This window comes from Penicillium canescens, assembly GCF_028828765.1.
Source record: "Penicillium canescens strain IBT 15451 chromosome Unknown utg000002l_segment0_segment0, whole genome shotgun sequence".
Lineage (NCBI taxonomy): Eukaryota > Fungi > Ascomycota > Eurotiomycetes > Eurotiales > Aspergillaceae > Penicillium > Penicillium canescens.
The window spans coordinates 2,587,420-2,615,030 of NW_026703964.1; the positions used below are offsets into that span (position 1 = coordinate 2,587,420).

At 49.2% G+C, this 27,611-nt stretch overlaps 10 protein-coding genes across 10 annotated transcripts; 6 read left to right on the top strand and 4 right to left on the bottom strand.

Annotated features, from left to right (window-relative positions):
• Window positions 1-5: 5 nt before the first annotated feature.
• On the bottom strand, window positions 6-1,548 carry N7446_002180 (WD repeat protein; the record flags this gene model as incomplete). Its single annotated transcript, XM_058510929.1, has 2 exons — window positions 1,276-1,548; window positions 6-1,227 (listed from the first exon to the last, which is right to left on the bottom strand). The coding sequence occupies exons 1-2, from the start codon at window positions 1,530-1,532 to the stop codon at window positions 6-8; spliced, it is 1,479 nt and encodes a 492-aa protein (XP_058376465.1). The 5' UTR covers window positions 1,533-1,548.
• Window positions 1,549-1,727: 179 nt separating this feature from the next.
• N7446_002181 (uncharacterized protein) lies at window positions 1,728-2,468 on the top strand (the record flags this gene model as incomplete). Its single annotated transcript, XM_058510930.1, has 2 exons — window positions 1,728-1,839; window positions 1,894-2,468. 2 exons carry the CDS (start codon window positions 1,728-1,730, stop codon window positions 2,466-2,468), a joined length of 687 nt encoding a protein of 228 aa, XP_058376466.1.
• Window positions 2,469-3,327: 859 nt separating this feature from the next.
• On the top strand, window positions 3,328-4,064 carry N7446_002182 (putative GAJ protein; the record flags this gene model as incomplete). Its single annotated transcript, XM_058510931.1, has 3 exons — window positions 3,328-3,330; window positions 3,410-3,821; window positions 3,898-4,064. 3 exons carry the CDS (start codon window positions 3,328-3,330, stop codon window positions 4,062-4,064), a joined length of 582 nt encoding a protein of 193 aa, XP_058376467.1.
• Window positions 4,065-4,951: 887 nt separating this feature from the next.
• rim8 (pH response protein PalF) lies at window positions 4,952-7,281 on the top strand (the record flags this gene model as incomplete). The annotated part of the gene is made up of 2 exons (XM_058510932.1): window positions 4,952-5,413; window positions 5,467-7,281. The coding sequence occupies 2 exons, from the start codon at window positions 4,952-4,954 to the stop codon at window positions 7,279-7,281; spliced, it is 2,277 nt and encodes a 758-aa protein (XP_058376468.1).
• A 119-nt stretch (window positions 7,282-7,400) lies between these two features.
• On the top strand, window positions 7,401-8,710 carry N7446_002184 (putative secretory component protein shr3). The gene is made up of 2 exons (XM_058510933.1): window positions 7,401-7,584; window positions 7,676-8,710. The coding sequence occupies exons 1-2, from the start codon at window positions 7,539-7,541 to the stop codon at window positions 8,299-8,301; spliced, it is 672 nt and encodes a 223-aa protein (XP_058376469.1). The 5' UTR covers window positions 7,401-7,538; the 3' UTR covers window positions 8,302-8,710.
• Window positions 8,711-8,829: 119 nt separating this feature from the next.
• On the bottom strand, window positions 8,830-10,017 carry N7446_002185 (uncharacterized protein; the record flags this gene model as incomplete). The annotated part of the gene is made up of 2 exons (XM_058510934.1): window positions 8,830-9,179; window positions 9,240-10,017. The coding sequence occupies 2 exons, from the start codon at window positions 10,015-10,017 to the stop codon at window positions 8,830-8,832; spliced, it is 1,128 nt and encodes a 375-aa protein (XP_058376470.1).
• A 2,690-nt stretch (window positions 10,018-12,707) lies between these two features.
• N7446_002186 (uncharacterized protein) lies at window positions 12,708-12,890 on the top strand (the record flags this gene model as incomplete). The annotated part of the gene is made up of 1 exon (XM_058510935.1): window positions 12,708-12,890. One exon carries the CDS (start codon window positions 12,708-12,710, stop codon window positions 12,888-12,890), a length of 183 nt encoding a protein of 60 aa, XP_058376471.1.
• Window positions 12,891-15,001: 2,111 nt separating this feature from the next.
• Window positions 15,002-15,691, bottom strand: N7446_002187 (uncharacterized protein; the record flags this gene model as incomplete). Its single annotated transcript, XM_058510936.1, has 1 exon — window positions 15,002-15,691. The coding sequence occupies one exon, from the start codon at window positions 15,689-15,691 to the stop codon at window positions 15,002-15,004; it is 690 nt and encodes a 229-aa protein (XP_058376472.1).
• A 2,053-nt stretch (window positions 15,692-17,744) lies between these two features.
• On the bottom strand, window positions 17,745-19,913 carry N7446_002188 (Zn(II)2Cys6 transcription factor; the record flags this gene model as incomplete). Its single annotated transcript, XM_058510937.1, has 3 exons — window positions 17,745-19,441; window positions 19,509-19,709; window positions 19,787-19,913. 3 exons carry the CDS (start codon window positions 19,911-19,913, stop codon window positions 17,745-17,747), a joined length of 2,025 nt encoding a protein of 674 aa, XP_058376473.1.
• Window positions 19,914-24,459: 4,546 nt separating this feature from the next.
• On the top strand, window positions 24,460-27,039 carry N7446_002189 (SAM and PH domain-containing protein; the record flags this gene model as incomplete). Its single annotated transcript, XM_058510938.1, has 3 exons — window positions 24,460-24,462; window positions 24,520-24,693; window positions 24,757-27,039. 3 exons carry the CDS (start codon window positions 24,460-24,462, stop codon window positions 27,037-27,039), a joined length of 2,460 nt encoding a protein of 819 aa, XP_058376474.1.
• Between the last annotated feature and the right edge of the window lie 572 nt (window positions 27,040-27,611).

The following is a 27,611-nucleotide window of genomic DNA, read 5'->3' on the forward strand; positions in this document are numbered from 1 at the left end:
ATTGTTCATATTTGAAGGCTGGGTTGATCGGGAGCGAGGAACCCTTGGTAGATCTCATCTAGAACGTCTCGCTTTCTCTTGCGATCGGCCATGCCTGCTTCCTCGGCTTCTGTGGGTTCACCGTCTGGTTCGCGAGATACCCATGTTCGGATTGTTCCATCACCATGCGCGGAAAATAGCTCGATCCCCTCTCCGGATGCACCGTTGCCACGCCACACTAGATCATTGACGCGGGCGGCACTAAGAGCGCTCGATCGACCACGTACATTCTGTGCCCCAATCGTTAGACCTGGGACTCGGAGACGCTTGACGAACGTTCCCTCGCGGAGTTCAAACATGAAGATCTCGCCGCGGTCATCTTGTTCATTGAAATTAGGCCATAGTAACGTCTCATGACCGGGACTCATTGCACCTTTCGGTACCATCAGCGGGGCGCGTTCAGCCAGGTGCGAGGAAGAGCTATTGCGGACTCGAGGGCCGAAATGTACTAGTGTATTAGCACCAGTCCCCGAGTCCCATACTCGGATCCGCGAGTCCTGACCCGTTGTCACGATATGACTGCCATTGGATGTCCAACGGACCCCCGTCACAGGTCCGTTATGAGCACGGGCATGTCGAGAGAATGCCGGACGGCTCTCATAAGAGCCGCCGGGAATTGACCCCGTCCCTGGTAGACCTAGTCCCACTGGATCATCCATGTCCAAGGTTGCAATGGCAGAGTTGTGACCTCCACGACGGACATCGAATATGATCACCCGATTGTCGACTGAGCCTGACGCAAGCAGATGGGGTCGATGGGGAGCCCATGCCACAGACAATACTGCGCCATTGTGTCCGGGTAATCCTTGTGTTGATAGACCTGATCGTAGGTCTACTAATCGTACCGATCGTTCGGATGTGCCTACTGCGACAAGCAGGGTAGACCCAGGCTGAGACGAGAACGAGTGCGAATAAGGAGTGCAGTCGAGGCTGAACGTATGGACCGGGGTGATAGAAGGTGAATCCAGCGTAGAAAGCTTCAATGTACCATCATGCGATGTCGAGAAGATCGTTGAAGGAACTGGATCAAACGGGTAAATCGAGAGCGATGTAATCGCATGTGTATGCGCGTCGGCATGCGAGGATTTACTAACCGACGCGCAAGATTGATGGACATGTTCAAGCTCTGAACCTCTTGTTTCGAGATCCCACAGGTGGATCGATGGATCGGCACCTCCCGATATCATACTATACGCGCATTAGATTGACAACTATGGAGATGGATACTGCACGCACTATCGGCCCTCGAGCTGATCAACAGCTAGGCAATTCACGCCAGACTTGTGGGCAAACACCTCCGCTGCGGAGCTAAGCTCTTGATCCAAAGGCGCCACATCATCTTCGGTCCGGTCTGCTGATGCAGCTGCTCTGCGACTGGAGAACCGTATGCCTGGAGCGGGTTCGAGATGGTGGACTAGTCGGGTGGTTTTAGCGACGTGGAAGTCATTCGGATTGACAGACCCGAGGGCTCTGTTGAGAAGATAGGAATTCATTCATTCATCAGCGTCGGTGCCCTTGCACGGAGTCGGAGTTGTTGCGGAGGCCGATGATGCTATGCTCCACCGGATTAAAGTGGTGCCGGCGCATCCGATGTTTCTGCGGACTTGGAGGTCTCGACTCCGTTCATGCTCTGCGCAGCACTAGATGATTTGTCAAATCTTGACTGATCTGTCTGGCAAATCGCGATAATGTCTGCTGGCAGGTCGCGCAGCGTGACTCAGGACAATTCTGTTGAGGTGCTCGAAGACAAGTCTTCGAGGTACTCAAAACGGCGTGCTAATCTCTACGATGCGGTAGCTGGTATGTTGTTTCCTTGGTTTTACCTCTCGGACACCAGTTAATTGAAATATCCAGGTCGTGTCAATCCTCGCGGAATCCAAGCATCCCAGCCGGTTGTCTCTTATCACCGCGATACGGCTTCATCAGGCGCTCGACCACTCCGGCCGGAGGAACTTCTCCTCCGCAAACAGAATACTTCAGCAGGACCCGTTAGCGAACAGGTCGAGAAGACGTACTTTGCACACGAAAATCTACCCGCTGATCAATCTCTGCCGAGCTCCGAGCTCCTCGAGACGATTCATGCTTATGCGGCCGACTTTTACGAATACGCTACAGCAGACAATGGCCAAGATGACCACAAAACCATGGATGAGACAGCCCTACTTGCAATGGGAATTCTGATTGAGGAGATGTCCAAAGACGCTCTGGGTGAGACGGGTGATCTTGTCCTCGTCGAAGGGCAGGAGCTGTTGGAAGAACAGGAAGAACAGACCGGCGCTGAGAGCGACACTACAAACCAGTCTGCAGCACGAATTGTGCGAAGGAAACGAGCCAGCAGTAATACGAAAAACAGACCGAAGCGCCGCAAGTTAACTCGTTCGGCTTCTGCCACAACGGATGTGGACACTGAGGTTGACGACCGACGATGAAGTCTGTGGCATGTGCTGAATTTCACCTCAGGTTACATCCACGCATGTGTCTCCTCGGAGGCTCATGCCTCTAGCCGTACTACAATACGCGAGAGACCGCAGAGCCTCATCCAACCCCTTCGTGGACGAATCGGGCCGCACCATTTGCAGGTGTACAGACTCTGCACATGGTGTCGGTATATATACATTCTCTGTCCATACCCTATGGCATACAAACACCAGGCAGCACCCTGTACGCCCATGTGTCCCAGCGGCTCCTACTACATTGAACACCACGTGTACTGCCATGTCTTCAGACTATTGAGGGAACAGCATCTGAGATTACCGTGGCTACTACTCCGGAAAATAGGGGTTAAAAGTCACATATAGTCTATTTACAGGAGATTGATATGTCGTGCACCCTGCACCTGTCCTCAACCCGCCGGCTACAATTGCCCCATCTCTGCCATGAAGCCATGAAACTCAGTTTTGGTTGCAGTGTGCTGTCTCACTTGACGCCTTCACCCTGCTAGGATCTTCCAGGAATTTCCTGGATTAGATTCGTCGAGGCTTGATATTGAGGCGTCAAATCACAGCGTTTTAGACAAAGTACAGACTATTATTAGTACCACCTGAACAGGGTTGAATAAAGTTAACAAGCGACTAAAGCATTTAATTAATATATAACACCTGTCTGTTTCAGAGATTAAGCAGGTCTGTATCCTTGAAAACATGAGCTTGTGTGGTGGTGTGGCACACGGGCACTTCCCTGACTTGACCTCTCCACCAATGCTTAACTGTCCCACTCTTGACCAGATCAGGGAAGGCTGACGACACAAGCTTTCTGGGGTATCTCGCTTAAAAAAGCATCAAAGGCATCATGGTACGTGGCTTCAGACGTTTTCAAAGGATGACAGAGGTCGTTCAAAAGAAACTACTGACGCGTCTTGTTGCACCCCAAGCCACCCAAACTATCCAAAAGCGCTAGACAGCATCTCATTCTGACTCACCTTCGCGCCACTGGAACCTGTCACACGCTCAAGGATCTAGAGAAGACGCTACCCTCGGTGGCATCCATCAATGGGATCCAAGTCAAGGAGTACATTCAGGCGCTAACCGATGAGAACCGACTACGAGTCGAAAAGATCGGCAGCGGCAACTGGTACTGGAGCTTCGCCAGTGACGAAAAGCACGAACAAGAGCGCCACTTGGCCCGGGTGAGCGCGGAAGTGGAGAAATCTCGGAAGTCCTGCACCGAGATGATGGCGGCCCTGGCCGATGAGACAGCCCGTCGAGAGGAAGAACCCGAAGACGAGGGAAAAGAGGGAGTCCCTCATACTCCAGAAGGCCGGACTTCAGATGGCCGCGGATCGGGTACGAACTATAGAAGCCCAACTCACCGGGACCCTTGACTCGCTCGGCGTCAAGAGTGTCAAGCAGGTCCAAGCAGAGCTAGCGGGGTTCCGGCAGGATGCACTGAAGTGGACAGACAACATCTACGTGCTAGAGGAGTATTTGCGCAAGTTAGCAGGCGGGGACAGACAAATGGTGGAGGAAGTGTTGCGAGAATGCTATGGAGACGAGTACGTGGACGGAGAGGGTCTACGAGAACTATGAAATAATTCGGCGCATCCGTTTAAAAAGCTTAGGATTGCTTAGCGCAGAGAAATAAAAGAAGTTTGACTCGTTACAAGGTGATAATCCTCGGAAATGCCCAGAAAAGGGGAACTAGTTGAGCCACCAAGAGAAGCTTGACCGTGCGACACGCGAATCGAATCCATCTCCGCTCCGGCTTATCGCAACCTGACTCTCTCTTCTCTCCCTCTCTTCTCTGTCTACTCCTCTGCCTTCTCTGTTCTCATTTTTAACTTTGTTCTCTCCGGCTCTCTTCCTCTTCGCCTCCTCGTTCCTCGTTCCTCTCCAGTCCTACATTCCCCCGGCTCTTCTTCACCCCCCAAGTCGCGCGCCCTCGGGTTCTGGACTCTCGACTCCGCGCCCCCCAGCATTCAGCCATTGTCGCTATTGGTCCCTGTGCTGTCATTCCTCCCGCATTTCCGAAACTTATCTCGCGCCACTGGACCCAGTTCCCGCACCGATACGTTCCTGGCGGGGGTACAGGTGATTCTCGCTTTGATACCAGAAACAATGCGGTGCAGTGACCCTTGATACTCCCCATTCCTCTCTTTGGACCCGGGGAATCTCTTGCTTGTGTGGAGAACACATTCCTTGCACGTTTGGAACCAGACTGTTTCCAGTACACTGGTCCTGATCCCCAGATCCCCAGATCCCCGACGTCAACGACTTCTCGTTTGGCTCGATCGGAGTTCCTGACGTAGCTTGAGCTGCTCACTGCCTGTCCGACCATCCCCGTCGTCCTCCTGCTGCCCAAAGACTGGCGGCGTGTCTGGTCACTTCGGTCGCCAACGTTGTCTCAGTCTTTCCTTCCTAGTTTCTCGTCCCTGCCACGTTGTCTTGTATAGATGCAGTAACAACGGCCGTGTGTCATGTCCGCCAACCATCCCACTCAACCTTCGTTGCCGCCCAGTCGGAATCGCAACTCCCTCCTATCCAAGTTTCGCTCCCCGCTCGGCCAACGGAACCGCGGTATCACCGACTTCTATATCGATCCTGACGACCCATGGCGCTCATACTTCCCCGGCGATGTCATCAAAGGCACCGTCGTCGTGACTGTCGTCCGTCCCGTTCGCATTACACATATCGTCGTATGCCTCCATGGTTATGTGAAGGTGTTCAAGAATGCGACACCGGCTGGAGAAGCAACCCCCGACTTGGGCTTCTTAGGACCAGGGCGGGGCCGACGCGGCGCAGAATATATGGGTAATGGGCTAGCGAGCTTGTTCGAGGATGAGGTTGTTCTTTGTGGCGATGGACGACTGAAGGAGGGAATCTACAAATTTCGCTTTGAAATGGGGCTCCCACCCTATGCGCTTCCTAGCAGCATCAATGTGCGTTTCTTCATGCGAGAATTCCATTCAACAACTAACAAAGGCGTATGCAGTTCGAACGCGGCATTATCGGCTACTCACTTACCTCCACCCTCACCCGACCGACCACCATGAACCCTACACTCACCTGCCGACGACGGGTCAATCTTCTAGAAAATATCGACATTGCCACATTCCCAGCGCCAAAAGCTCGAATAGTCACATTGGAGCCGATCTCAAAGCGTTCAAAATCGCTCGCAAAAGCAAAATCAACGGGTTCCGACGCAACTGCAGGACCCGACACATCCTCAGTTGATACCCCTATTAGTGGCGCGACACCCTCGGTAGATGGGAGACCACCATTAAGCCCTTCACCAAGCAATGTGAGCTCGTCCAGTCGACCGAGCAACAGCAGCCAGAGCTTCCAGGTCGTCAGTGACCCTAGCTCATCTGCCAGCACCAGTGGACAAAATAGCGAAGGTCGCAGCGCGACTCCTTCCGTTACCGATAAAACCATCACAGCAAAGGCTGAGCTCTCGCGCGCTGGCGTGCTCCCGGGCGATAGTCTACCCATTACGGTCACTATCAACCATTGTAAACAAGTACGCAGTGCGCACGGAATTATGGTTACTCTCTATCGACAAGGTCGCATTGATCTTCATCCGGCAATACCTGTCGGTTCAACAGCAGCTGGAAAAAAGCCGGTCTACGAAGACTGCTATCCTCGTTCACGCACTGGGCTTGGAGGACTCACCTTGGGGACGAGTCGAACCAGCAGCACTTTTCGCAAAGACCTTTCGCAGACATTTGCTCCGCTGATCGTTGATCCGAGCACAATGACTGCTATTGTAAAAACTTCCATCAGAATACCCGAGGATGCGTTTCCAACCATCACGCGCGTACCGGGAGCCATGATCAATTTTCGTTACTATGTGGAGGTTGTAACGGACCTGCGAGGCAAAACCACTTCCCCTGATCGTTTCATCCCGCGTTTCAACATGGTATCAGGTGGAACTACTTTCTCGCCCAGTGGGCAGGTTCTCAATCCAGCCGATGCGAACAACGTTACTACCAACTGGGCCGGTAACATCATGGACACGGATGCAATCCGTCGTGAAAAAGGGGTTATCTCAGTGGCGTTCGAAGTTGTCGTTGGCACTCGTGACTCGCAACGACGGAAGGCTGTGAAACGTACCTCGTCCACGGCCGCCGAATCGACAACGTCACAACCTACGCCACAACCTGCGCCTGCGGCATCTGCGATGCTCGTTAATCCTGTTGATGGGGAGGAGTGGCCTGAAGCAAGCCCATTGCCTAATCCACAAGGCGAATACGGGTCTCATGAGGAGTACTTCCCTGACGAGCTGCACTGGGCAGAGCATCCAGAAGAATACCCTGAACAGTTCCAGCCAATGGACCCCATGGTTGCGCATCCAGAGGTGGAAGAGCCCGTGGATGAGAAAACACGTGTAAGACGCCACGAGGAAGCCCTCTTACCCAGTCAACCGCCAGACGAAGCTGAGGCAGGGCCGTCTAACTCCCAAATGGATGTTCCGACCGCGCCAGTTTTGCCGGATGATCATCATCTCCAAGACTACCAGCACCTCCCGTCTCCAGACACAACCGGGCAGCCGCATACGGTGCGGTCGGCGGAGTCGCTGCAGACCGTCGTGCCAAACGGCACTCCTGCCGGGCCCGGGGAGCCACGTGTGTCTGGCGACGACAAGCAAGAGCTTGAACGTCACCGACTTCAGGAGCAAGCAAGCGCGCCTCAAGATGAACCCGAGGAGACCAGCGCTGGGCCAAGTGCACCGGTCTTCGACGAGGATGATCAATTGGTTGGCGGGACGGCGCACGCGGACGAGTCGTTGCCTCGGTACCAGCGGTGATGGTTATGTATATTTGCATTTACGGGATATGGAAGATACCACTCGCATTATTTAGTCAAAGGCGTTTACTGTACTATATTTTACTTCACATTTCTACCAATTTTCAATACAAATCGGTCAATTTCTAATCTCTCGCTTTAAATGTCCCCCGGAGCTGCTTATCTCCCGCCTTGGCATCTCCCGATCGATTGACTTCTCCCCTTGTCTCTCCACGTTTCTCTCTTTCCTCCTCACCCTCCCTATTTCCCTCTACCACAATGGCCTTCAAAAGCGGGTCGTTCGCGACCTTCCTCATCGTCTGCCGTAAGTCCCTTCTCTCAAGTCCTTTCGAGAACCGTACCCAAACCTAGAAAGGCCACGGGACCGCAAAATCACCAACTAACAAACCCACCAGCAACCTGTTTCTTCCTGGGCATTATCTTCTCCCTCTTCCCATACGACTACCCAATCCTCTGGTCAACAATCACCACCCCAGCCGCCCACTATGACTACCTGGAGGCGCACCTCCGCTTCCTGCACGCCTCGCCCCCGCTCATCCCACGCATTCTGCACATCGTAATCTTCCTCGGGCTCGCAGGCCTCCTAACAAAGCTCTACAAACCCTCCGAATCAAACATGCTCTTCGACGGCGCTTCCCTAGTCCTCTACATGTGCGGCATCACCGTCTACATCGCCAACATCGTCAAGGGTCTGCGCCTCGCCTCGGCTGGCCAGTACGGTGCCGAGCTGGCGACCACCGCGGACGAGAAGGACCAGATTCTTGGCCGCGAGGACTCGCTTAAGGTCCTTTCTGCCTCCAACACCATCCTTGCCCTTGTGCTAGTCGGTATCCTCGTTCTGCAGGCTGGTCAGTGGTATGCGGAGCGCAAGGATCAGCAGGAGTTCGAGTCGCTTGGCTCTGGGAAGAAGGGTGAGAAGGAGCATGTTGATTCGGCTGCTTCGGCTTCCGCTTCGGGGGCTTCCACTGCTACTCCTGCTAAGCCTGGTCGTCAGGGTAGCCAACGGAAGAAGAGTAATTGATTCCGGTTGATGGGTTGTCGTTTACGTTTCGTTTCGTTTCATTTCGCTTCGTTTCGTTGTCTGTCCCTGGGATAGTGGTTTGTGGTTGAGGAAGAAAGGGAGTTGCGCGCTGGCTTTCGCTTGGTCTTGTGTTTGGGCTTGCTTTAGGATTTATTTGCTTGGTAGCCTACACAGATACGGGATTTGCTATCGCAGGAGAGAAATATCTATCGAAAACACGCCTGTTCTTATTGAAGGGGTCGTGGGAATTTCGATTCTTGTCTATGTACATATGTCCCATAGATATGGTATGGCAGCTTCATACAAAAGATAGCAGATGAAAATGCAGGAATGAGGCATGATATGGGTCCGTGATGTATCAAATGTTGACAAAGCTTTGACAGCGTAGAATAGGAGGCATGGACGAATGTAATGTTAGTTGGTATGGTAAATGATCATAGACAGACATGTCATGGCACCGCAGAGGGGGAATCATTGCGCAAAGTCGTGAAAGATGGTGTGTGTTTATGCAAAAGAAACTCAAAAAATTCAAGTAAACGAGAATGGGCTCCGGGGAAGATCCGGTGAGCGCGGGCTCAGGGCCTTTGCGAACAGCTCGTCGCTGTCGTTGCTCGGGACGTGGGTGAGCGCGCTGCCCATGGCTGCGAATCCGGTGGGTCCACTGTTTTGCTGGGCTTCCTGTATATCTTCTGGGGGGAAGAGAGCTACAGGCCTAAGTGATTCGGGGGCCGAGGGGTTGTTAGTTGACATTGGAGTTGAAGTGGGATTGGTGACTGGCGTCGGCATGGAATGGATGTTCTTGCGGAAGGAGCTGAACGAAGAAACGGCAACATCAGGCGACTGGGGCGACAGGAGATGGGCAGTATCTGGAGGTGAGCCTGGTTATATTGTTAGCCTGTAAACCGAGCGCAGTAACACCACGGACAAGATATACATACCACCATTCGTCGACAATTCCTTCTCACTAGTTTGCAGCTTCAGTCCTTTGAGCTTGTCGGACAGCTTCCTTCCGCTGATAGGTGACACAGGAGTTGCGGGATACACAGAGGACGAATTCGAGGAATCGTGGCTGCTGCCGAGGCCGTCACCAGCTCGCGGAATTACGCCGAAGTTATCCTCAATCCACTCCTTCTCTTGAATGGCCATGTGCAGAGCAATTCCTTCTACATTATTCTGAGATTCAGCAGCGATCTCTTTCTCAAGAACGCGGAGTCTTTTCTTTCCCCAAATTGTGTGCAACACGCCCTTCTTGCCCGCTGCACGGCCTGTGGCACCCAACTCAGGAGGAAATATGGCGGGGAGGGGATTGAGCTGAAGAGCTTCCCGTGCCTTCGAAGGTGGAGGGACGGTGGTGTCATTTGCCTCTGAAGGCGCAGACCGCGGCTCGTATGAAAGGGTGACGACAGGAGGGATGGTGGCATGCGGCGGAAGCAAGAAGTAAAAGCGCCGTAAGCTATCACTCGGCCGTTCATCGGCGGGCAATACAGATGTCTTTCCAGCCCAGGATACATGCCACGATCCTTCAACAGACGATCGAGTGAGATCATCGTCCTCCCACTCGATCATCAGGATCTTAGTGCCGTCGTTTCCTTTGCCCGCCTCGAATTCGAACCGGGCCAAGGCAGATATCGATAAGCTTCCACCCCTAGGCCCGCGCGGGGTTTCGAGTTCGGTGAATTCACAGTCTGGTGTGAAGGTGGGGGATGCCTGAGCCATGGCTGTGGTCGAGGGCGGAACAAAACCCTTAGTTCGGAGGTAAGGGGCGCACGGGGTGGATTCGGTATACTCGAAGCGTGCTAAGATGACGCACGGCTCAGGATAGGGGAGGACGGACCAAACAGTAATGGTCGATCTGAGTGGGATGGGAGTGAAATTGCACCTGGAGGAGGGAGGGAGGGCGTTAGGCGGGTCGATCACGGGATTTTGGAAATCCCTCCCTATGTGCCCTCTACTCTATTCTACATTTCCTTTTGTGTACGAATTAGTCTAACCGATTCCGACAGGAGGACCTCACCTGGCCACTTTAATTCGTTGAGCTGCTACAGGGGCATGTAACAGACAATCGCATCACCAGCGTTTATGTCCCCCACCTCTAAATTTAGAAAAGCCACCTGCTCCAGCCTATAGTCATTCACAGTCAACTCTTTCAGAGCAGTTGGTCTTTGGGGTCCCAGCGTTTTATGTCCCGGGAAATCAAGTAAGACCTTCCACGTAAATGCCTCAAAGGACCATGATAACATCAAAAATAGATCACGGTTTGCGGCCCGTGGGAGGAAGTAGTCGCGGCGATTGTGATAGACCCCGCACTCATGCATCAAGGGCACTTTGTCTATTTTTATCCCACCAATTGAAGGCCCTTGTTGGTTTTTGAATCCCTGCATGATCCCATTAAAATTATAGCATTTGCATCTTATACTGCAAATGCATGACGTATGAACTGCTCTGTATAGATCGCGAGGTTGGATGACTAGAGCACTGTTAATTTGCGTGCTAGCGTAACAGCAGCAATTGAATTGTCAATAAGCCTTACATGATCATATCAAGCCCATGAATGCCGATATGTAGTCTTCCTGGAGATGTTTAACTGATTAGTTGTGTCTTTGCCCGGGGAACAAGCCCATATCATCGTTGTATCATGCTCTGATCTAGCGCCAGAAGATCATGCATGATCGTGACTGCAAGGTTCTTAACAGTCAGGGCTTCATCCAAGTCAAGAAAAGGGATAGGTATCATACTGTATGATACAAAACCATCAAAAAGCAACTCTCAGGGAGGGGAAATACGTACCAAATGTATATTTAGAAGAGGAAAAGTAGATGAAAGGCACACCTCTGTAAGTGATAGTCCCGTGCTTGCAGTTCTGTCACGTATCCCGAGCCCCGAACACCTGTAGTTTGATCATTGAACTTCGCAAACAGTGAGACCGGCGGCAAAAGACCCTCTCTGATGAGGGGAACAGGAGGCTAGTAGACAGGCAGATGCTGTCTATTCTTAGTTGGACGTCATGATTAGTCGAATCAAGAAGAACGGCAGCACATATCGTTGTTCAAGCTGCGGGAACGGGGCCATAAGGCAGAGAATATGCAGCCGAAAATCCTTTATTGCTAAGAATAGCACCATAAACCTCGACGTGAAGCATTAACCGCCATAACGAGTCTTCTTGGGCCAATGTAAGACATACGTTGATTGAAGCAAGCTGCAGATAGGATGTATATCGTTACCTATTGGGCGAACTCCGGTAGATGTGCGCCAGGTAATTCTCCACATAGCAGGAGGGTAGCATAAGAGCTCCAGGATACTCTATTCTTAGAACGGTGGATCTTAGTATTGGCCACTTGGGACAAAGAAAGGGACCTCAGTTGCGAAAAACGTCAATGGAAGATGTGGTGTATGCAGGCGCGTGACGCCTTTGGCTGATCCAAGTTCGAGACGATATGAAATAAGTGGTGATGATTGGCGCACAGAGCGAGACGAAATGCTAAAAACAAATGGAACGGTGAATTTACAAGAACTTAAAACTTGATCAGCTTTTGCCGTTGTCGCACGTATGGAATAATGCACCGAAGATGGATAGCCCTGTTGTATTGGCGCAAACCGGTTGTGAAGCAAAGGGCCTCCATCATGCCAATTGAAGGGCCCATTCTTTTGGTTTGGAGCGAGAGATGGTTGATTTCCATATATATCCATGTGTAATTGATGTCCCGACATCCTAGTTCCAAAAATAACCTTTCAGGTTTAAGCTAAAACCCACACGCTACAAGATAAAATTAGAATAGGAAAATCCTAGCAAGCATCCAATATTTAGTCAGCGTGCTTGGGGCTTCCAAGTATCCCAGATGACTATAAAGAGACCAGCAAGCCTGACGTACAAACAGCCACAGCGGCTATTCTGTTGTTGTCATTGGCTGGAGTATCCACCCACCCCAACACATATGTAGCCTGGGTTAGGCATCTAAGAAAAGAGTCTTCACACTACTGTGAGTGCAAGGATAGCGCATGGTGGCACATTAGTTTTGCTCCGACGCCAGCAGTAGTTCGAGTGCACTAAGAGTAATATACCGCTATTGATAATATGGTAATTTGTTTAGAGCAATGAAAGTTTCAAATAGAAACTCACACCTATACAGCCTTGATCAAGCCACAAGATATTCTATTGACACTTACTGCCTTTTGAAGACTAAGTGCGTCATCTTTGAATCCTGATAGGATAAGCAACAATGTACTCCCATCACTTTACGCCAGACAGAGCAGTCGAGGTTTAAACGTGAATACCCCACAGCGGGTCCCAAGGAGTTCGTGTGCCCAACCATGGTTGAGAACGGGGCTCATCGTCTGCCCACACGGACCCTAGTCCGAACTAGGAATAGCGCAAGCGCTTATAGATTGCAGGGATACCACCAGAAGCAATGCCGTACGTGAAACAGGGTGCAAGGTTCCCTGAGCATAACATTCAGGTCTTTGCTATGCATGCTCAGTGGTCAGTTGCAGCTGAGCTCATCACCTGCCTTCATCGCTATGAAAAGCGGACTGCTTCCAAGGTTTGTGATTATGTTGTGATTCCAATGCTTCGTGTGATAAAGGCTGCGTAAATGTATGTATCGATACGGAGTACAGAATATAACAAAAGATTGGACACTTGATATGAACCAACAACGCTTTGGTCGCCAGGTGGCCATACTCGGTGGATTATACGACTGCGACAATAGTTGATTCAGAAATAGCAAGGTGAATTGTTCATTTAACAGACCCACCATATTCTTTAGATTGAAAATACATATGTTTTACATAGCGTATTTTTTATTTCATACAAGTGGGTTCTTGGTATTGTGGTATTTTTTTGAAACCGCTCTATCAGGTACGCTCATACTCATAGAGGGGCAATACATCAACCACGAGCATATCATACTCGCCAATATACTCTCCACATGGGAGGCGGGGGTGTTTTCTAACCAATCTGAGCCCACGAGAAAGCCTGAGCCTTATCCGTGAATGAAATAATCGGTACCGGTCTCGTCAAGGGTTTCGGCAAGGCTTCTTGACCTGAGTAAAGTGTGTACGAAATGTAAGCAAATCAGTCTTCACCTGGTATCCAGAATCCTGTATCATTGGCGCAGCAGTGTGAATCCCATGGTTTGTATATCGAGAGAAAGTTCAGTAATACCTAATACTTTCTTAACGGTCACGCCTTACAAACATACAAGATAAACATTAGCAGTAATATGTCAATCGTACATAGGCTTAGCCTGCAACTCCGATCCTACGAGTCAGGAGACAGTCAGGTGCTAAGGCTTCATCGTATATTGTATGCTATAAGGAAGACAGTGGCGTTCTTGAAGCTGTCACCGGAAAGGAAGTAACCAGTTGGCGCACTTCGCCTCACCGAGCTAAGATGCATCGAAATAGGACAAAGTCCATTAGCAGCTCACCCTGGCTGTTGGTACTATACTATGGTTTGCTTAGGAGGCGGGCTGTCGTATTTGGAGCGCTATCTAGATCCCTCGTGGCGCCAGGATCTGGGGGCCGTTTATACAAAGGACTGTTTACCAATGCTGTATACCTAACAAAAGTCTTCGAGGTAAGTATAATTCTTTGTATTATGGAATGGAATACCAAATTTTAGGCCTAGCTTCTAATCCATATATAAGAAAGCCTGGTAGCGTTGGGACTTAGGAATTTAATGGTGGCTTTAGTCCTGGAAGACCACAAGAAATAGATATTTGTACGTCAGGCTCTTCTGTAACTCATCATAAATTCTCCGAATTACATATAGCACACTAAAGATTCCTTGCCCGGATAAGATTGCAAGCCCGCATAGCCTCAGTGGGGTTATTACCCGTTCTCCGTAGAAGCTGGACGTCTGTTGGTTTTTCGCGCATTCTCATTAGCTACCATGCTATGACCTAACACGTGGTGACTCAAACCCAGCTGCGGTGCGCTATCGGTGATGTATCAATTTCTAATAGGATAAAGTCGAACAGGGTATAATCAGCCTTACTGCGCAGGCCCCCAAAGTCTTGACCCACCGTATGTCAATGAGGCTCTGAGCCTCAAGGGCCTACATCGAATGCAAAAGTACAAGGTTTAAATGACGCTGCTTCAATTTTATACTCTGTTCTTATCAAGCGGTCAAGGTGTGTTAGTAGACTTTACGAACGTATGCATTGGATGTTGGATATAGAATTGCAAAAATAATAGTGAGGCAAACATGCATGACCCAGATATATTCGCCGTAAATGCTACCGAGTTGGTCCAATGACCAATTTTGACGCATAATGTAGAAACTTAAGACAAAATGAGAGCCCAATTCGTGTTCCCCCAAACCGAAGCCACCCGTGAACACCGACAGTACCAGTCAGGCTTCTGTTTCCTTGGACAAGTTTGGTCAAATCACCGAATAATAACGCCGCAATTGCAAATCCCAACTAACTCCAAGTCTCCAGTTCGCCCCTCTCCTTAACGCTCGTAAGAAATTCAGCTTCCACAACAGAAAGTAAAAGGAAAACATTAGAGCCAAATAATCAAGGTTCAGCTCGTACTTTGCACCATTGTCTAATAGTGTCAAGTACGGCCTTAAGCGCTCAGAGTGGCATCAAATAAGCCCCCAAAACATTCAGCGCTATGGATTGCACATGTACTAAAAAGCTCAAACAAACAGAACATGATGAACAAAAACTCCATGAATGGGCGGCGAAATACCAGATCAAGCCTCTCGACATTCCTGGGTCTTGCGTCTCTTCCCCTTGGGCGGGGGATCAAGCGGGGTACGTTTGTACGTGACAGTGCGGGTAACAACTTGTCGGACACTGACAGCTTTTGTGGTCGCACTTCTCGGTGCATCAAGATACCGAAGTTTCCAGTCTGATGGCGAAAATGGTGATCGAAGACTACTCGTACTCCAGGGATTCGCACTATAAGGGCTGGCACTGTATGGAGTCGCGCTGCACGGAGTAGCAGTTCGCGGGGAATCCTTTGACGAAAATGCCTTGAGAGATTGAGGAATGCGCAGTCGTCTTAGCGCAGGCGGCGCTTTAGCGGACTTAGCAGTGCGAGGTGAAGGTGAGGGTGGTGGAAGGGAGATGGCTGGCGATTTCAATGAATTCTCGGAGAACGCGGGACTTATTGCAGAAGACGGCTGCGAAATAGGCGACGGCTCGGTTTTTTCCATCGAGAATTTTGGAAACCCTCCGGCACTCACTGGACTTGTGAATACTGGTGTAAGAGCGCTGAGGAACTCGGTATATGACAGTGGAGGTGTGATAGGAGTTGCGCTTCCATCTTCGCGTTTGATTTCATTGACAGTAAGGGTTTTGGAGGCCTTGTGTATTTCCGAAGGGAATGTGAAAGACTTTGGAGTCTTCAGTGGTTGGAGCTCTGGCTTGGGGGCTGGCATCTTGGTCAACAGGATACCGCAAATTTGGAAAAAAAGTAAAGAGGTCGGCGCAGGTCAATTCGGTTGAGAGGGATGGTTGCAGTGTGACGCAAGCACAGGCGGTCCACTCGCGCTTTAAGAGCCAAGAGGATGTGTCTGTGTTGGAGTATGAGAATCAAAGTAATGTTGGTCTGAGCCGAAGAGGGGGAATAAGTAAGTCTTACAAGGAAGAACTCAGGAGGGCCAAGGCGATCTTTTTCTATATGTTGAACGGTATTGTACAGAACCGTAACAGATGTACCGTACCAGACGGTATCAGTCAATACGGAGAAGTCGAGTCGAAACTAAAACCAAGTTAGCCCCCATCCTTGCAGCCAATCCAATCGCATGTTTGGCCCCGAAGAAATCTCGGTGCACTCACCTATCTTTGTAAAGGGGCTGAGCACAGCTGAGCAATAAATGATTCCTAACAATAGAGACAGTCGCGGTGAACGTATAAAGCGGCCAGCGCTCGGTCAGAAAGTGAATGGAAGTGTTGGAACTTTGGTTGATAATGAACAAGAGTAAGAAAAGAAAACAAAAAGACTGGAGATGATTCCAACAACTTGGTGGGATGGTCAAGTGTAATTATATAATAGATGCTACAGTATTTCAAAAAAAAGTTAACCGCCTTCCATACTTTATTTAACCCCAAGGATAAAACAACGACCGCATTGTCGCGCGCCTTCTGATTCAGAGTGCCACCAGCCTTCCTCTCCCAAAATAACTTCCACGCGACTGAGGCGTCGACTGGCGGCTTGGTTCCTTCAGCAACCGTCCTTCTATGGTGCCTTGGCTTGCTGGTTCGCTACCCTCAGAGCGCGCGCCATTCATGACTTTGGCGGCTCTACATTCTATGCTGGACCGGAAGTCCGAGGTACCAATAAATGGTCATGGATTCATCCAACTTGAATGCAAAAATATTGCGGAGTATATTCATGAAGACATTGCAATTGTTTCATCAATCGCTGGAACTAGTGCCTCTGATGATTGTCCAATTAGCTTACCGCAAATGAGCGCGTACTCTGCAAACGCACAGTTTCTGCAGGGGCTTGCCTGCATCAGATATGTCCTCGACGATACTACCTTCTAGGGAACAATCATAACCTCATCCAATATCTGCATTCTAAGTTGCTTCTTCACCTCCACAGCGCGCTGCTGCAGAACATTATCTATGTTTCAGGATCCAAGTGTACTGCAGAAAGCGCAACAGACACTAGAGAACCCCTGTCTCAGAGACCCGGATGGCTACGACTTAAAGATGGGGACCTATTTTTGACCGCTTGCCGCCGAATGTTTCTCTGCCCTCGTGGGATAGAATTCTCAGCGAGCGCTCCATCATGAAACAGGCCTATAATGGCAATGCAGGAGGGACTCGGCGGAGCTGGGTCGTGGAATCTGCGCGAGAACAGTTCAAGCCTCAGAAAGCTGTTCATGTCAGATTTAATGAGAATGATAGATTTATTTTTAATAAATAGTCTGATCGATCTCATGTCAAACTCTAAAAACGGAGATAGATTTCAAAATTCTAGATCCCCTCGAGTAAAGGAATTGTGAGCCTTCAACACCAAAAGCATTTAAACCATAAGAGGAGCAGTTAGGCATATGCCAACCGCTCCAGGAGATTACTGAAAACTACGGGGGCTCAAGTCACATCGACGACTGAAGATTGAAGGATGGAACAAGTCAAGCGCTTACTATTTCCCAGAGGGTATATGTTGTAGAGCGAAAGTTAAAGAAATCTTGTGCAATATAAATCCAACTCAATGTATGTAGCGCCAAAGGAAGACACCAATGAGGAAAATGTTCACAAAAAGATGACATCAAAAACAAAAGCGAATGTCAGAGGGCTCAACCCAATGCGAAAAACAATTCCCAAGCACCTCAAAAGAACACCAACGCTTCAAAGCCCAGCCATGAGGCATGTATGCAGTCCTGAGCAATTGCCAAAGAAGCCCAGGAGGTATCATTGAATAAAAAAACGCGTCCTCTAAACTTGCGAGAACAAAATCTGAAACTGGCTCTTGACATGTATTTAAATCAAAAGATGGCGCCAATTGTTTCGGGCCATGACATCTCGCCAGTGAACTTGTTGCCTTTTAATTTCCCGCATCCCAGGGGACACAAGAGGAGGCGAAGCAAGAGCATCATGATTCACCTCCGCATATGGATATCCTGTCTCGACCACAGTCTCTTCCGGAGAGACATACGGATTGACTGGGTCATCGCTCAGACGCCAGTATTCGGTAATCAATTGGTACATGCGACCAATGCTTCCAAGGTCGGCAAGGTCTCCCAGGGCTGTCACTCGATCGTCTAGTGCCCGACGGAATGAACTGGAGGGAGTAGAGAATGCACCAGCAATGAGGAGTGGCCAGACCAGAGAGCGGTCAAATCCAAAAGGCCCGGTTGGGATGTAGGCCAGAGTATCTGTCAATGCGGCAACAAGGTTCATAGTGCTGTTTTGATTGCGGTCGGCGCCAGGAACCAGACTGCAAAGGTAGATGCGGGCGGCGATGCGAAAGATGGCAGTCATTGCTTTTGTCAATGCTTCAGGTCGGATTGCACCAGTTGGTGAGTAGGGACTTTCCAATGGTTGGTTAGGATCTTCGGTAAATTCCAACTGACTACCCAAAGCAGACACATGCGTGCAGACAGTGATGTTGTCGACACGGCCCTCAATCTTGAGGGCTTCGAGGCAGGCAATTTCTGAGATCAGGTACATAATGCGGTCATCACAACCCATTAGTTCTCGGAGACCAGAAGATGTTCCACTGAGGTGCTTGGAGCGATAGGAATGGGCAAACTCCGGTGTTTTCCCAAGCATTGTCGCGCCCAAAATGTCAATCCAGGAGGTCAGGGACATACTGAATGGTGGTACCGTGTACATAGGACCACATGGGATTACTTTGTTTGTCAAGTCCAGTTTGCTGACCAAGTTTGACACTGCCTGGAAATGGTCGTTCCAGGGAATATCAGGAAGATAATCATCGGGCGCACCAACCGAGCAGTGGAAGAAAATCATGGCAAGTGTCGCATCCAAAATTTTCTCGTGATCGGCGTCCTTGTTCAGTGCTTGACACAATTCGGAAATAGCCTCATAACGGTGGCGCATGATATCGTGGTCGATTTGTTCTCCATTCAATCCAGTAGTTGACTTAAGGTGAATGGCGGCAACGCTAAGACAGCAGTGAAAGTATGATTTATTCGTCTCGAGGGACTGAAGTACGGATCTGGCTCGTGCGGAACCACGTTGATGAACCTCCAGGATTGGGAAAATCATCCGCAAGACGTTGTCCACGAAATGATCCAGTAACGGTCGATCATAGTCGTCGACAGGGATATTGGCATGCATAGAGGCATAAGATTGCCCAACACTGTGACCAGACAGGGTTGGATCAACCTCAGAGAACTGATTTGAAGAGTCAAAGCATTCATCTTGAAGCCAGTCGTCGGCTGGGAAGGTTGGAAGCGTGGCATGAAGCTGTGGTGGACCCATTGTATTGAAGGTCGAGGTTGAAGAGTCATGTCGTAACGGCACATCATTGACAAAGGTTTGGCGCTCTGTCCTAACGTCCACCTCATACGGGGTATAACGGGAATAAGTTATAGGAACGAATCCAGGCGTAGAAAAGTGCGCTCCAATAGAGGGATCAAAGTTCTCGACAAAAGAAGGATGGTGATATTCATGCTCTCCAGGACTTGCCGATGAGAGAACTCGGTTCATATGATCTGTCGAGCTTATAGTTAGAAAACTCTTCGGGGTCATATCGAAACAATTTAACTACAGCCGACGTACCCTGAAGAGATCCACTTCGCTCCAGCGACTTGGTTTGCTTGATCTTAGTCTTTATCCGCTCCTTCTGTTGTCTTCTTTGTTCCGGGGTGCCCCACCACACAGGTCGTTTATATTCACACTTGACATTGAGGTTTGTGCAAGCTTTGCAAGCGGGGTGGCCTTCGTCGCACTTCTTTCTTCGTAGGCGGCAGGTGAAGCAACCTTCGAAATTGTTAGTATCAATGTTACAGGCAATGTATCTGATCAAGTGCAGTCAGTTGTGGTGTGAATGTTCGTACCAGAGCGAGACCTTTTGTGCATCCGTCCATTCGACTTGTCCAAGGGCTGTGCATTGACAGATCTCTCCGCAGAAGAAGAACCCATGTTTCTTGCCGAAGCGATACCAACGTTCCTTGAGGCGGGCATTTTCGATTTTATAATTCACGATATCCAGTATCAACAACAATAACAACAGTCAATCAATGACAAAGCGATCGGAAAGATTGGGGGGCGGCGCGGCCGGCAGAGAAATAGTACAGTTGATGAGGGGGACCAGCCACCTTTTTGTCAACTAAAAAGACGCAATGGCAAAGCTGAACCGGCAGCTAATGCACTCTATTAAGGAGTAAACGAGGAGGGATGGAAATGAAGGTTGGAAAAAACACTTCGAGACGGGTCCAAGGGAGATCTTTTATCTAGAGATCTCGGATGCGGCAAGTTATAAGTCTACGCTACGATCAGCAGCCATGGCATGCATGCTTCTATTTTTTGTTGGAAGCGGTAGGCGGGCCTAGTTTGAACCGGAAGAATATGCGAACATCGGGTGGAGAATACAACCCCGGGAGCAAATCAGTGTCGAGACACGGGTTGTTGGCTGGGTCCCAGACTAAATTTGGGACCTGACAGGGGTGTAAGCACGAAGAGTGACGGACGACAGGTAACCAGGGTCGATCCCCTCAAGTGGCGCCTGCGACTAGCGGATAGTGATCTCTGGTAGGACGACTAGGGTGCCCCATGATCCATGAGAGTTACAGTGGACCTGCACATTATCCCTGCTAGTGTCCAACTGGGAAATCACCAACTCGAGCAGCTCACTTCCATGTACCACCTAGTGCGACTCCAAACACGGCACATTTCGCCGCTGATAGGCTCTTTCTCGAGAACTTAGTTGATTATTGCTTTTTTCTGCATAGTCACCCTCGGCCAGTAGAATTGCTATAATCAGCTTGAAATGGAGATCGGAGGGTCCAAGAAATTCTAATTACAAAGTTCAAACAGTATAACACCGTACATATCGCAATCAACCAACATCTTGAGCGCGTCTTGAATGATTTGATTTTAACGCTTACTGTGGGAGCGGGGTTGTTGGTTGCTTGTTGGAAAAGTAATTGACACCGGCGGGCAGATGATAGGAGGCCAGCCTATCTTTGAGAGTCACTCAATTCACAAGCTAACCTCAAATGGTAGGAGGGATGGGCAGGATTGGCTAATGAGCCCAGAACTAAATGGCTAGCAAAAGAACATGCAGTTTTCGAGTGTGACCAAGAAGCAGTCATTGCATGCCAAGCTTCATTTTCAAGCTTCTCATTTGCTGAGTGATCTCTGGCACTAATGCCGACTAACTTTTAGTGCCATCTGTGTTTTGCAGAACGGTTGAATGACAGCCAACCGTGGGGCCGGGCCGTGCAGAGCTGGGGCCACTAATGCGCCAAGGCTGACGCTCGGACTGTGATAAGGTCACTTCACAAAAAAGGTTCTTAATTAGCAACACTTAAGCGCCTTTCTTCAGACCAATCTTATTTTTACTGAGACTGAGATGTGCAGGCAATTGTTTAAGTTTGACACATCATTCATCCTCAAAACTTCTAATAATAACCTTTTAAGCCATGGTTAAGGGGAATTAGTCCAGCCTTGTACCCATAATTAGCAATAGAAAATCCAAACAGCCATAATTAGTATCAATTCGTGCGGGGTAAGCCATGTCAGCTGTACAAGGTTCTGTCTATGCACCTTCAATCCTCCATTCAGTCAAGCCGGATACTACCTTTGGATATTATTATGCATTCTCCGAGTTAGGAAGGATATTCTCATTCCCAGCTAAATGGCTCCTCTATATTTGGATTGAGGATGATTACCCGTAATTGTTACTGTCCTTAATAATAGACGTAAATCTAAATGGGCAATCAAGTATTTGTGATGGCTTTGGTCACGGAACACGGCACATCACCAATGACGCTATTGGATTGAGAATTACTCTTCCATCCAAGCTGAATCATGTCACTGTCTTTGTAAACAAAGGCAGTATTGACCGCAGTCATGTGCCACTACAGCACGTAGACCAAGATCTATTAACTACCCATATGTGTGATATCTGCGGAAAATGGACTGATAGGTCATACAAAGCCAGAGGAAATGTAAAAGAAGATTAGAGTCAGAGCCGGTCAATTGACCCGCCAGGATGCTCTTGTGTACGGCGGCCAGTACGTATATACTTGTATGCAATCAAGACTGTGCGTGTCGCGTAGGCGGAACCTGTCTACGATTTGCACGTTCATTTCATCGTTACATGTACATATCTGGGGCTGTCTCGTGTCTCCCCAAGGTACAGTGGCATAAGCTTTCTCTTTCTGAAGAGTGTAGAACTAGGGGTGAACTGTAGTCTGGGTGTTGCTGATCCCATCCGCAAAGCAAAGACCGTTGCCAAAACCGATTTCAAGGCCACCTACAGGAGGCACCGCCCAATCAATACGTTATCAAGTGTTGACATGACACCGTCCATGATTGTTAAACTGCATGTGACCTGTTCCTCATGTACGTGCCCCCTGCGCACGAGGGTGTGATGAATCCATCGAGGTCGAGTCTGCTTGCTCATTTCCACATACGAGGGATCCGCCCGATATACGCCAAGGTAACTGCTAGAGATTATACTGATGGCTGATATTGACGTCTTAAAAAATAAGCAAACGGAGCGAAGCCTGAATATCGGTTGATACCGTCTGCTCTGAAATAAAAAAACTAGTCAATAGCCGAACGACAAAACGTTTGGAAGGTCTACCTTATCAGTGTAGGACATCCGGCCCCATACAACGTTCTCATTGATATGAGGCATGAATGGAAATAGCAGAAATAGCATGAAGCTCTTCGTGGCTAGGAAACATATTGGGTATCTCTACTGTGCTATACTGTGGTATCGCTTTGAGATGCTAGATTTCTGCTCCAGTCAGATTACATCCTGAGATGTGGACACCCGTGGCACGTGGGGAATATCACACTTCGCAAAGTACTGGGCAATATGAAAATTTCGAATTCGTCGATTGTAAATCTGCTTACGCCACAGAAACTATTATCCATGCCGGACTAGAAGTGGGATAGTATTTCCAGAGGCAACTGACTTCTTACCCCGAAATGAATATGATGCATTGATTATCGCAAGCTCAGAATAACAGATTTACTTTTTAAACGTTTGTTGACGGTTAAATTAGTGGAATATTTATCGCTTTATCGTGTTCTATAGCCCTACGGATAGTGTCGAGCTTGCAACAGAAGCTTTATAAGTCGGGAGTAACTTGGTTTATTGTGTGAGCACGCGGTGTGATTCATGTTGAATTACGGGGCCCGTCACTTGGGTGCATAAGCCCTCGGACCAGAACCGATCTCAGTGGGCTCGAAAAAAGTAGCACACGGGAACCCAGTTCTACGTCAAGACTGCTGGACGGACTTTCGGTCGATATTGATTTTGACGAAGGCCGACCCGAAGCCCTGGACATCGAGAACACCGGTAGCTACCGCCTGCAGTGCATCAAACCCCCATCATCAAACTACGCTATTCCCGAATTTATTCTGGTATGGTATGGAGCTCAAGTTTTACTGTCGACCACGATCGGTCATGAAATATGAATGGTTCTCCGTGCCACATACTGGAATGTTTGTTATTAAGAACCGTTGAGTAAAGGACTCACAAAAAGTAAGGAAGCCACATATCAAGACCAATCGCTTCGGTGAGACAGCCCGAAGGAAGGAGGATCTGCAGTGTGATAGTGACACGGTCTACTCAACGGAACTTTGAATCCTTCCCGAGTCATTTTCCTGACTCGGAAGAAATCCTGGTCAATATTCCTTAGGATACTTAATTCAGTACATACTGGAATAAAATTAACTGCAGTATCTGGGACGCATTTGCGTCTTTGGCGCTCAGCTTTTGCGGACTCTTTCCTCTTTCATAGTGTTCCAAGTCGAAAGCACTGGAATGCCAATCAAAAATTTTTCTGGCCCCAGCCTCCCCTTGAATGCGCGAGGAAATACCATCAATTTATAAATTTGAACCCGAAACCCCCTACGCGCCAGGATTGCTATTAAGAGATCACCAGCCTGTGCAAGTGTGCCAAGAATATCATCACCGCAGTAGCGCCGTGACGAGCAGCCTCTCACAGACCGCCATCACCCGCTTTCCTCAACCCCTCATGCAGGTTCGATGCCGACTGCATTACGTCTCACCCAACGAGCACGAGAAGGACCCAGTCTTGCCGGATGAACTTTTATTTTTATGGCACCTGTCTCCTACGCTAGTGTTCCAAGTTGGCGTACTGACCACCCAGATGCCTCATCATGGGCGCCTCGCGGTGTACTTACCGCTGAGCCATGTCTCCAGTTGCTGTCCGAGCTGCAACTGCAATTCGCCCAATCCACGAAATCGCCCGAAGCACCTGTTACCGCGCATTTTTACTGGTAGCCCCACGGACGAGCATCGAGTAGACCCAGTTGAGTTACCTTGTACATAAATCATCCAAAGCCCGAACTGCTCAATTATGATAAGTTTCCCCATCATAGCGTTCTTTAACATTTGGTTCCACCCTCATTAACTCATACCACCCAGTCTTATCGAGACGTTTTGGGTTGGTTATCCAACTGTTGGTTCTTTTATTCCTTCATCTGTCTAATGCCAGCAGTCCATTTAGGCTCCTGGCGTGATAACATGGTTTGTTATTGATGAAACTCCCGGTATACCCACTCGGCCGGCTAATAACAAACACAGGACCAGTATGCATACCACATGAACTATCTTATGAACCAAAAGCAGGAGCCGTTACCCTTATTCCCTACCAGGACCGTCATGTCACGACCGGGGTCGGAGGCGACAGAAATATTCGAGGATGAATATGAGTATAACCGCTACAGAAACAGTTCACCTATGAGAAGTGTGGCTTCTGTGAGTATATAAGCGTTGATCTATAATGTGAAAGGTCAAAAAACTAACATTATCTATCCCTAGTTTGGAACCGGGAGCATCTCCACTGCATCTACACCAGACACTGTCACCACACCGGAGTCTACTGGCTTGACTGCTTTTGACTTTCTTTTCGATGAAAAACATACCAGAGGCCCAAATGGCCCTCATTTGTTCCGGTCGTCCGAGTCGGATACCAACTCCGCCATGGATGTAGTTCCGATGGCCCAGGAAACACCCATCAGTACAACCGGCCCGTTTCATCACAGAGCCTCGAAATTCGACCCCTATAGACGGGATACCCCGGTTCCAAACGGCTCAACAGCACCAACCCCTGAGCCCCGGCAACCTGTACAACGCCAACAATCCTCGCACGTTGCTCAGCCAGCTTCCGTGCCTATCCAGATTGAACCTCGTGATTGGACTCCTTTTCAAGTGAAGGGATGGTTGCAAAGCCTCAATTTTGAGGATGATGTTGTTGAGAAGTTTTTCGAAAATGACATCTCCGGCTCCATTATCCTGGATCTCGATTACAATTTCCTCTTCAAGGAGCTCGAAATCAAGTCTTTTGGCAAGCGATACCGCTTGATGAGCTCTATCGATAGTCTCCGCGGCGGTGGTGTGTCTATGAGCAGTGACACCCACTCTGCACGTTCACGCAATTCAAGTGTTGCTAGTGGCATAGAGTCAACCCCAAATACGTCCTATGTTTCAGGAAATGGCCACACATCATACTCGACTGCCGGGAAATATGTACCCGACGCGAAGCCTCGTCCGCGTCGTCAAAGATCCGACAGCGAAGTGAGCAAGAGGAATGACCTTCTTCCTGATGACTCCGTCTCTATCGTGGCGATTGAACAGGGTCTGCCAAAGGTGCACAAGTGCAAGAAAGGAGAAGCATGCAAAACATGGCAGAAACAACAGAAATGGTTTGCACTTGTTGCACAGGACCTGCCGCTTGAGTCTCTCGGGCCCAGATGCATCGTTGCAGGTGACCCAGGAAACCCTAAGACGGCACCAAATCTCCTCAAGTCGCCCATGTCTCAGGTTACTCCCTCGCTTGTCGCATCCTCTGATCTCATGGGGCCTCAACACCCCTCTTTCCAGCTTTCGCAAGAAAGACTGAAAGAAGTGCAACCAAGGGACCCTCAGGAGAATGTGCGAAACTTCTTGAACTTCCAAAGTCTTGACCGGTTGCAGACAGTTGATCAGCCAGCCACTCCCCCAACTGACCATCTTTCATCCCCTGGATCTAAGTCCCCCGACTCGGCAAAGATTACACCTACGCTGGCTGATCATCTTCGTCACTTGCCGAAACTCCGAATTCCTAGTATGCATGACTCCAGTGAGGGCTCAGTCATCACGGAGAACATGTCGGCTTTGCGTACTGTCACGCCTTCTATTCTGTCTAGAAGAAACCAGTTCAATGACAGGACCGCTATCCCTGGGGAACAGCAGTCCTTTTCAAGCGGAGCTATCGCGTCTCCCGGGGACTTCTATAGACGCGATCCTTGTTATCGCTCGGAGACCCCTCTTTCGGATATTGACGTGCCAGTGACTGCCGTTCCGATAGGTCCAGTGGCACGAGAAGATTCTCAGTCAGTGCCACCCAACATGCGGTTCGGAAACGAAAGATATATTATGGCGGATCCAATCATTCGGCCATCCTCAAGCAAAGCGGAAGGTCATCGGCGGTACCCTTCTATTCATGATGTTGCCACCCTGAACCCTCTCAAGGAGGGGTATACCATGAGTCCAATCGAGACTCCAGAGGACCTGCAAAACACACCTCGGGCACCTCAGTTCCGCAACAACGCCTTGTTCCCCTCTACTAGACGAGGAGAAGGTGACGTGACACACAGTGGGTGGATGAAGAAGCGCAAGACCACCAAATTGATTCGTCATGATTGGGAAGATCACCATTTCACTCTGAAGGGAACTCAGCTTGCAATGCACGACAATGAAGCATCTGCCCGGCTGGAGTCCAAGGCCCTCGAGTATATCGATGTCGATGACTATGCAGTCGCTTGTTCCTCATTTGCCTCGAGGTCTAAGCTTACGGCGGCATTCAAAAAGACTGTCCTCAAACGAAATGAAAACCCACTTAATGCGTCGGCCTTTCAGTTCTCCTTGATTCCTACACCCAACGGTAGCGCTATTATTGACCGAAAAACTTTGTTTTTGAACAGTGGAAAATCACACCACTTTTCTGTCAAGACCCGCGATCAACGCATTGATTGGATGCGAGAGCTTATGCTGGCCAAAGCTCTCAAGCGTGGTCGAGACACTGGGGCTGAGGTCACTTTCAATGGGGCTAACATGATTTAAGCTCTGTGACTAAAGGGTTGGTATGCTATCTACGTATTTTACTCCTCTCATTCTTTATGACTCCACATTCACTTTGTTTCTGCGATACCCGTGGTTAGATGACCAAGAGTATATAACATTACTTCTTCCCCCATCTTATCCCTGCCCGATGAATTTTGCTCAATCTACGACATGTATTGCCACGAGTTTCCTTGAATGTTGCTCTTTCTCATTATTCTTTCTTGTATGTTACGATATCTCCTTTTCTACTAGTAGTTAGAGTGAGAAGGATACCCGGCAGATCTTAGAGAACTCTCGCAGTCTTCGCCTCCTCAGAATGATTATAACGTTTCTCGCGGAAGAATGATTCTTATCTGTCTAGTATAGTACTGTGTATAGCTTCATAGATTGCACATTATAAAAAAATCCTGTTTAACTAGAATGCTGGTTCCAGACGATAGAAACTCAGCCGCAGCGGTAAATCGATAGAAAACCAACACTGGATGTGTCTTGAACCGGTATACTCAGCCCCTGCTAATAATGTGTTTTTTAGCGGTCAGTGTGCTATTCTGCATGGATGAGAGGATATCACA

Excerpts from the sequence above, each read along its gene's own strand:
- N7446_002184 (XM_058510933.1), top strand. The coding sequence starts at position 7,539 with ATGGCCTTCAAAAGCGGGTCGTTCGCGACCTTCCTCATCGTCTGCC. Across the intron at positions 7,585-7,675 it reads GACCTTCCTCATCGTCTGCC|CAACCTGTTTCTTCCTGGGC; the intron begins GTAAGTCCCTTC and ends CAAACCCACCAG.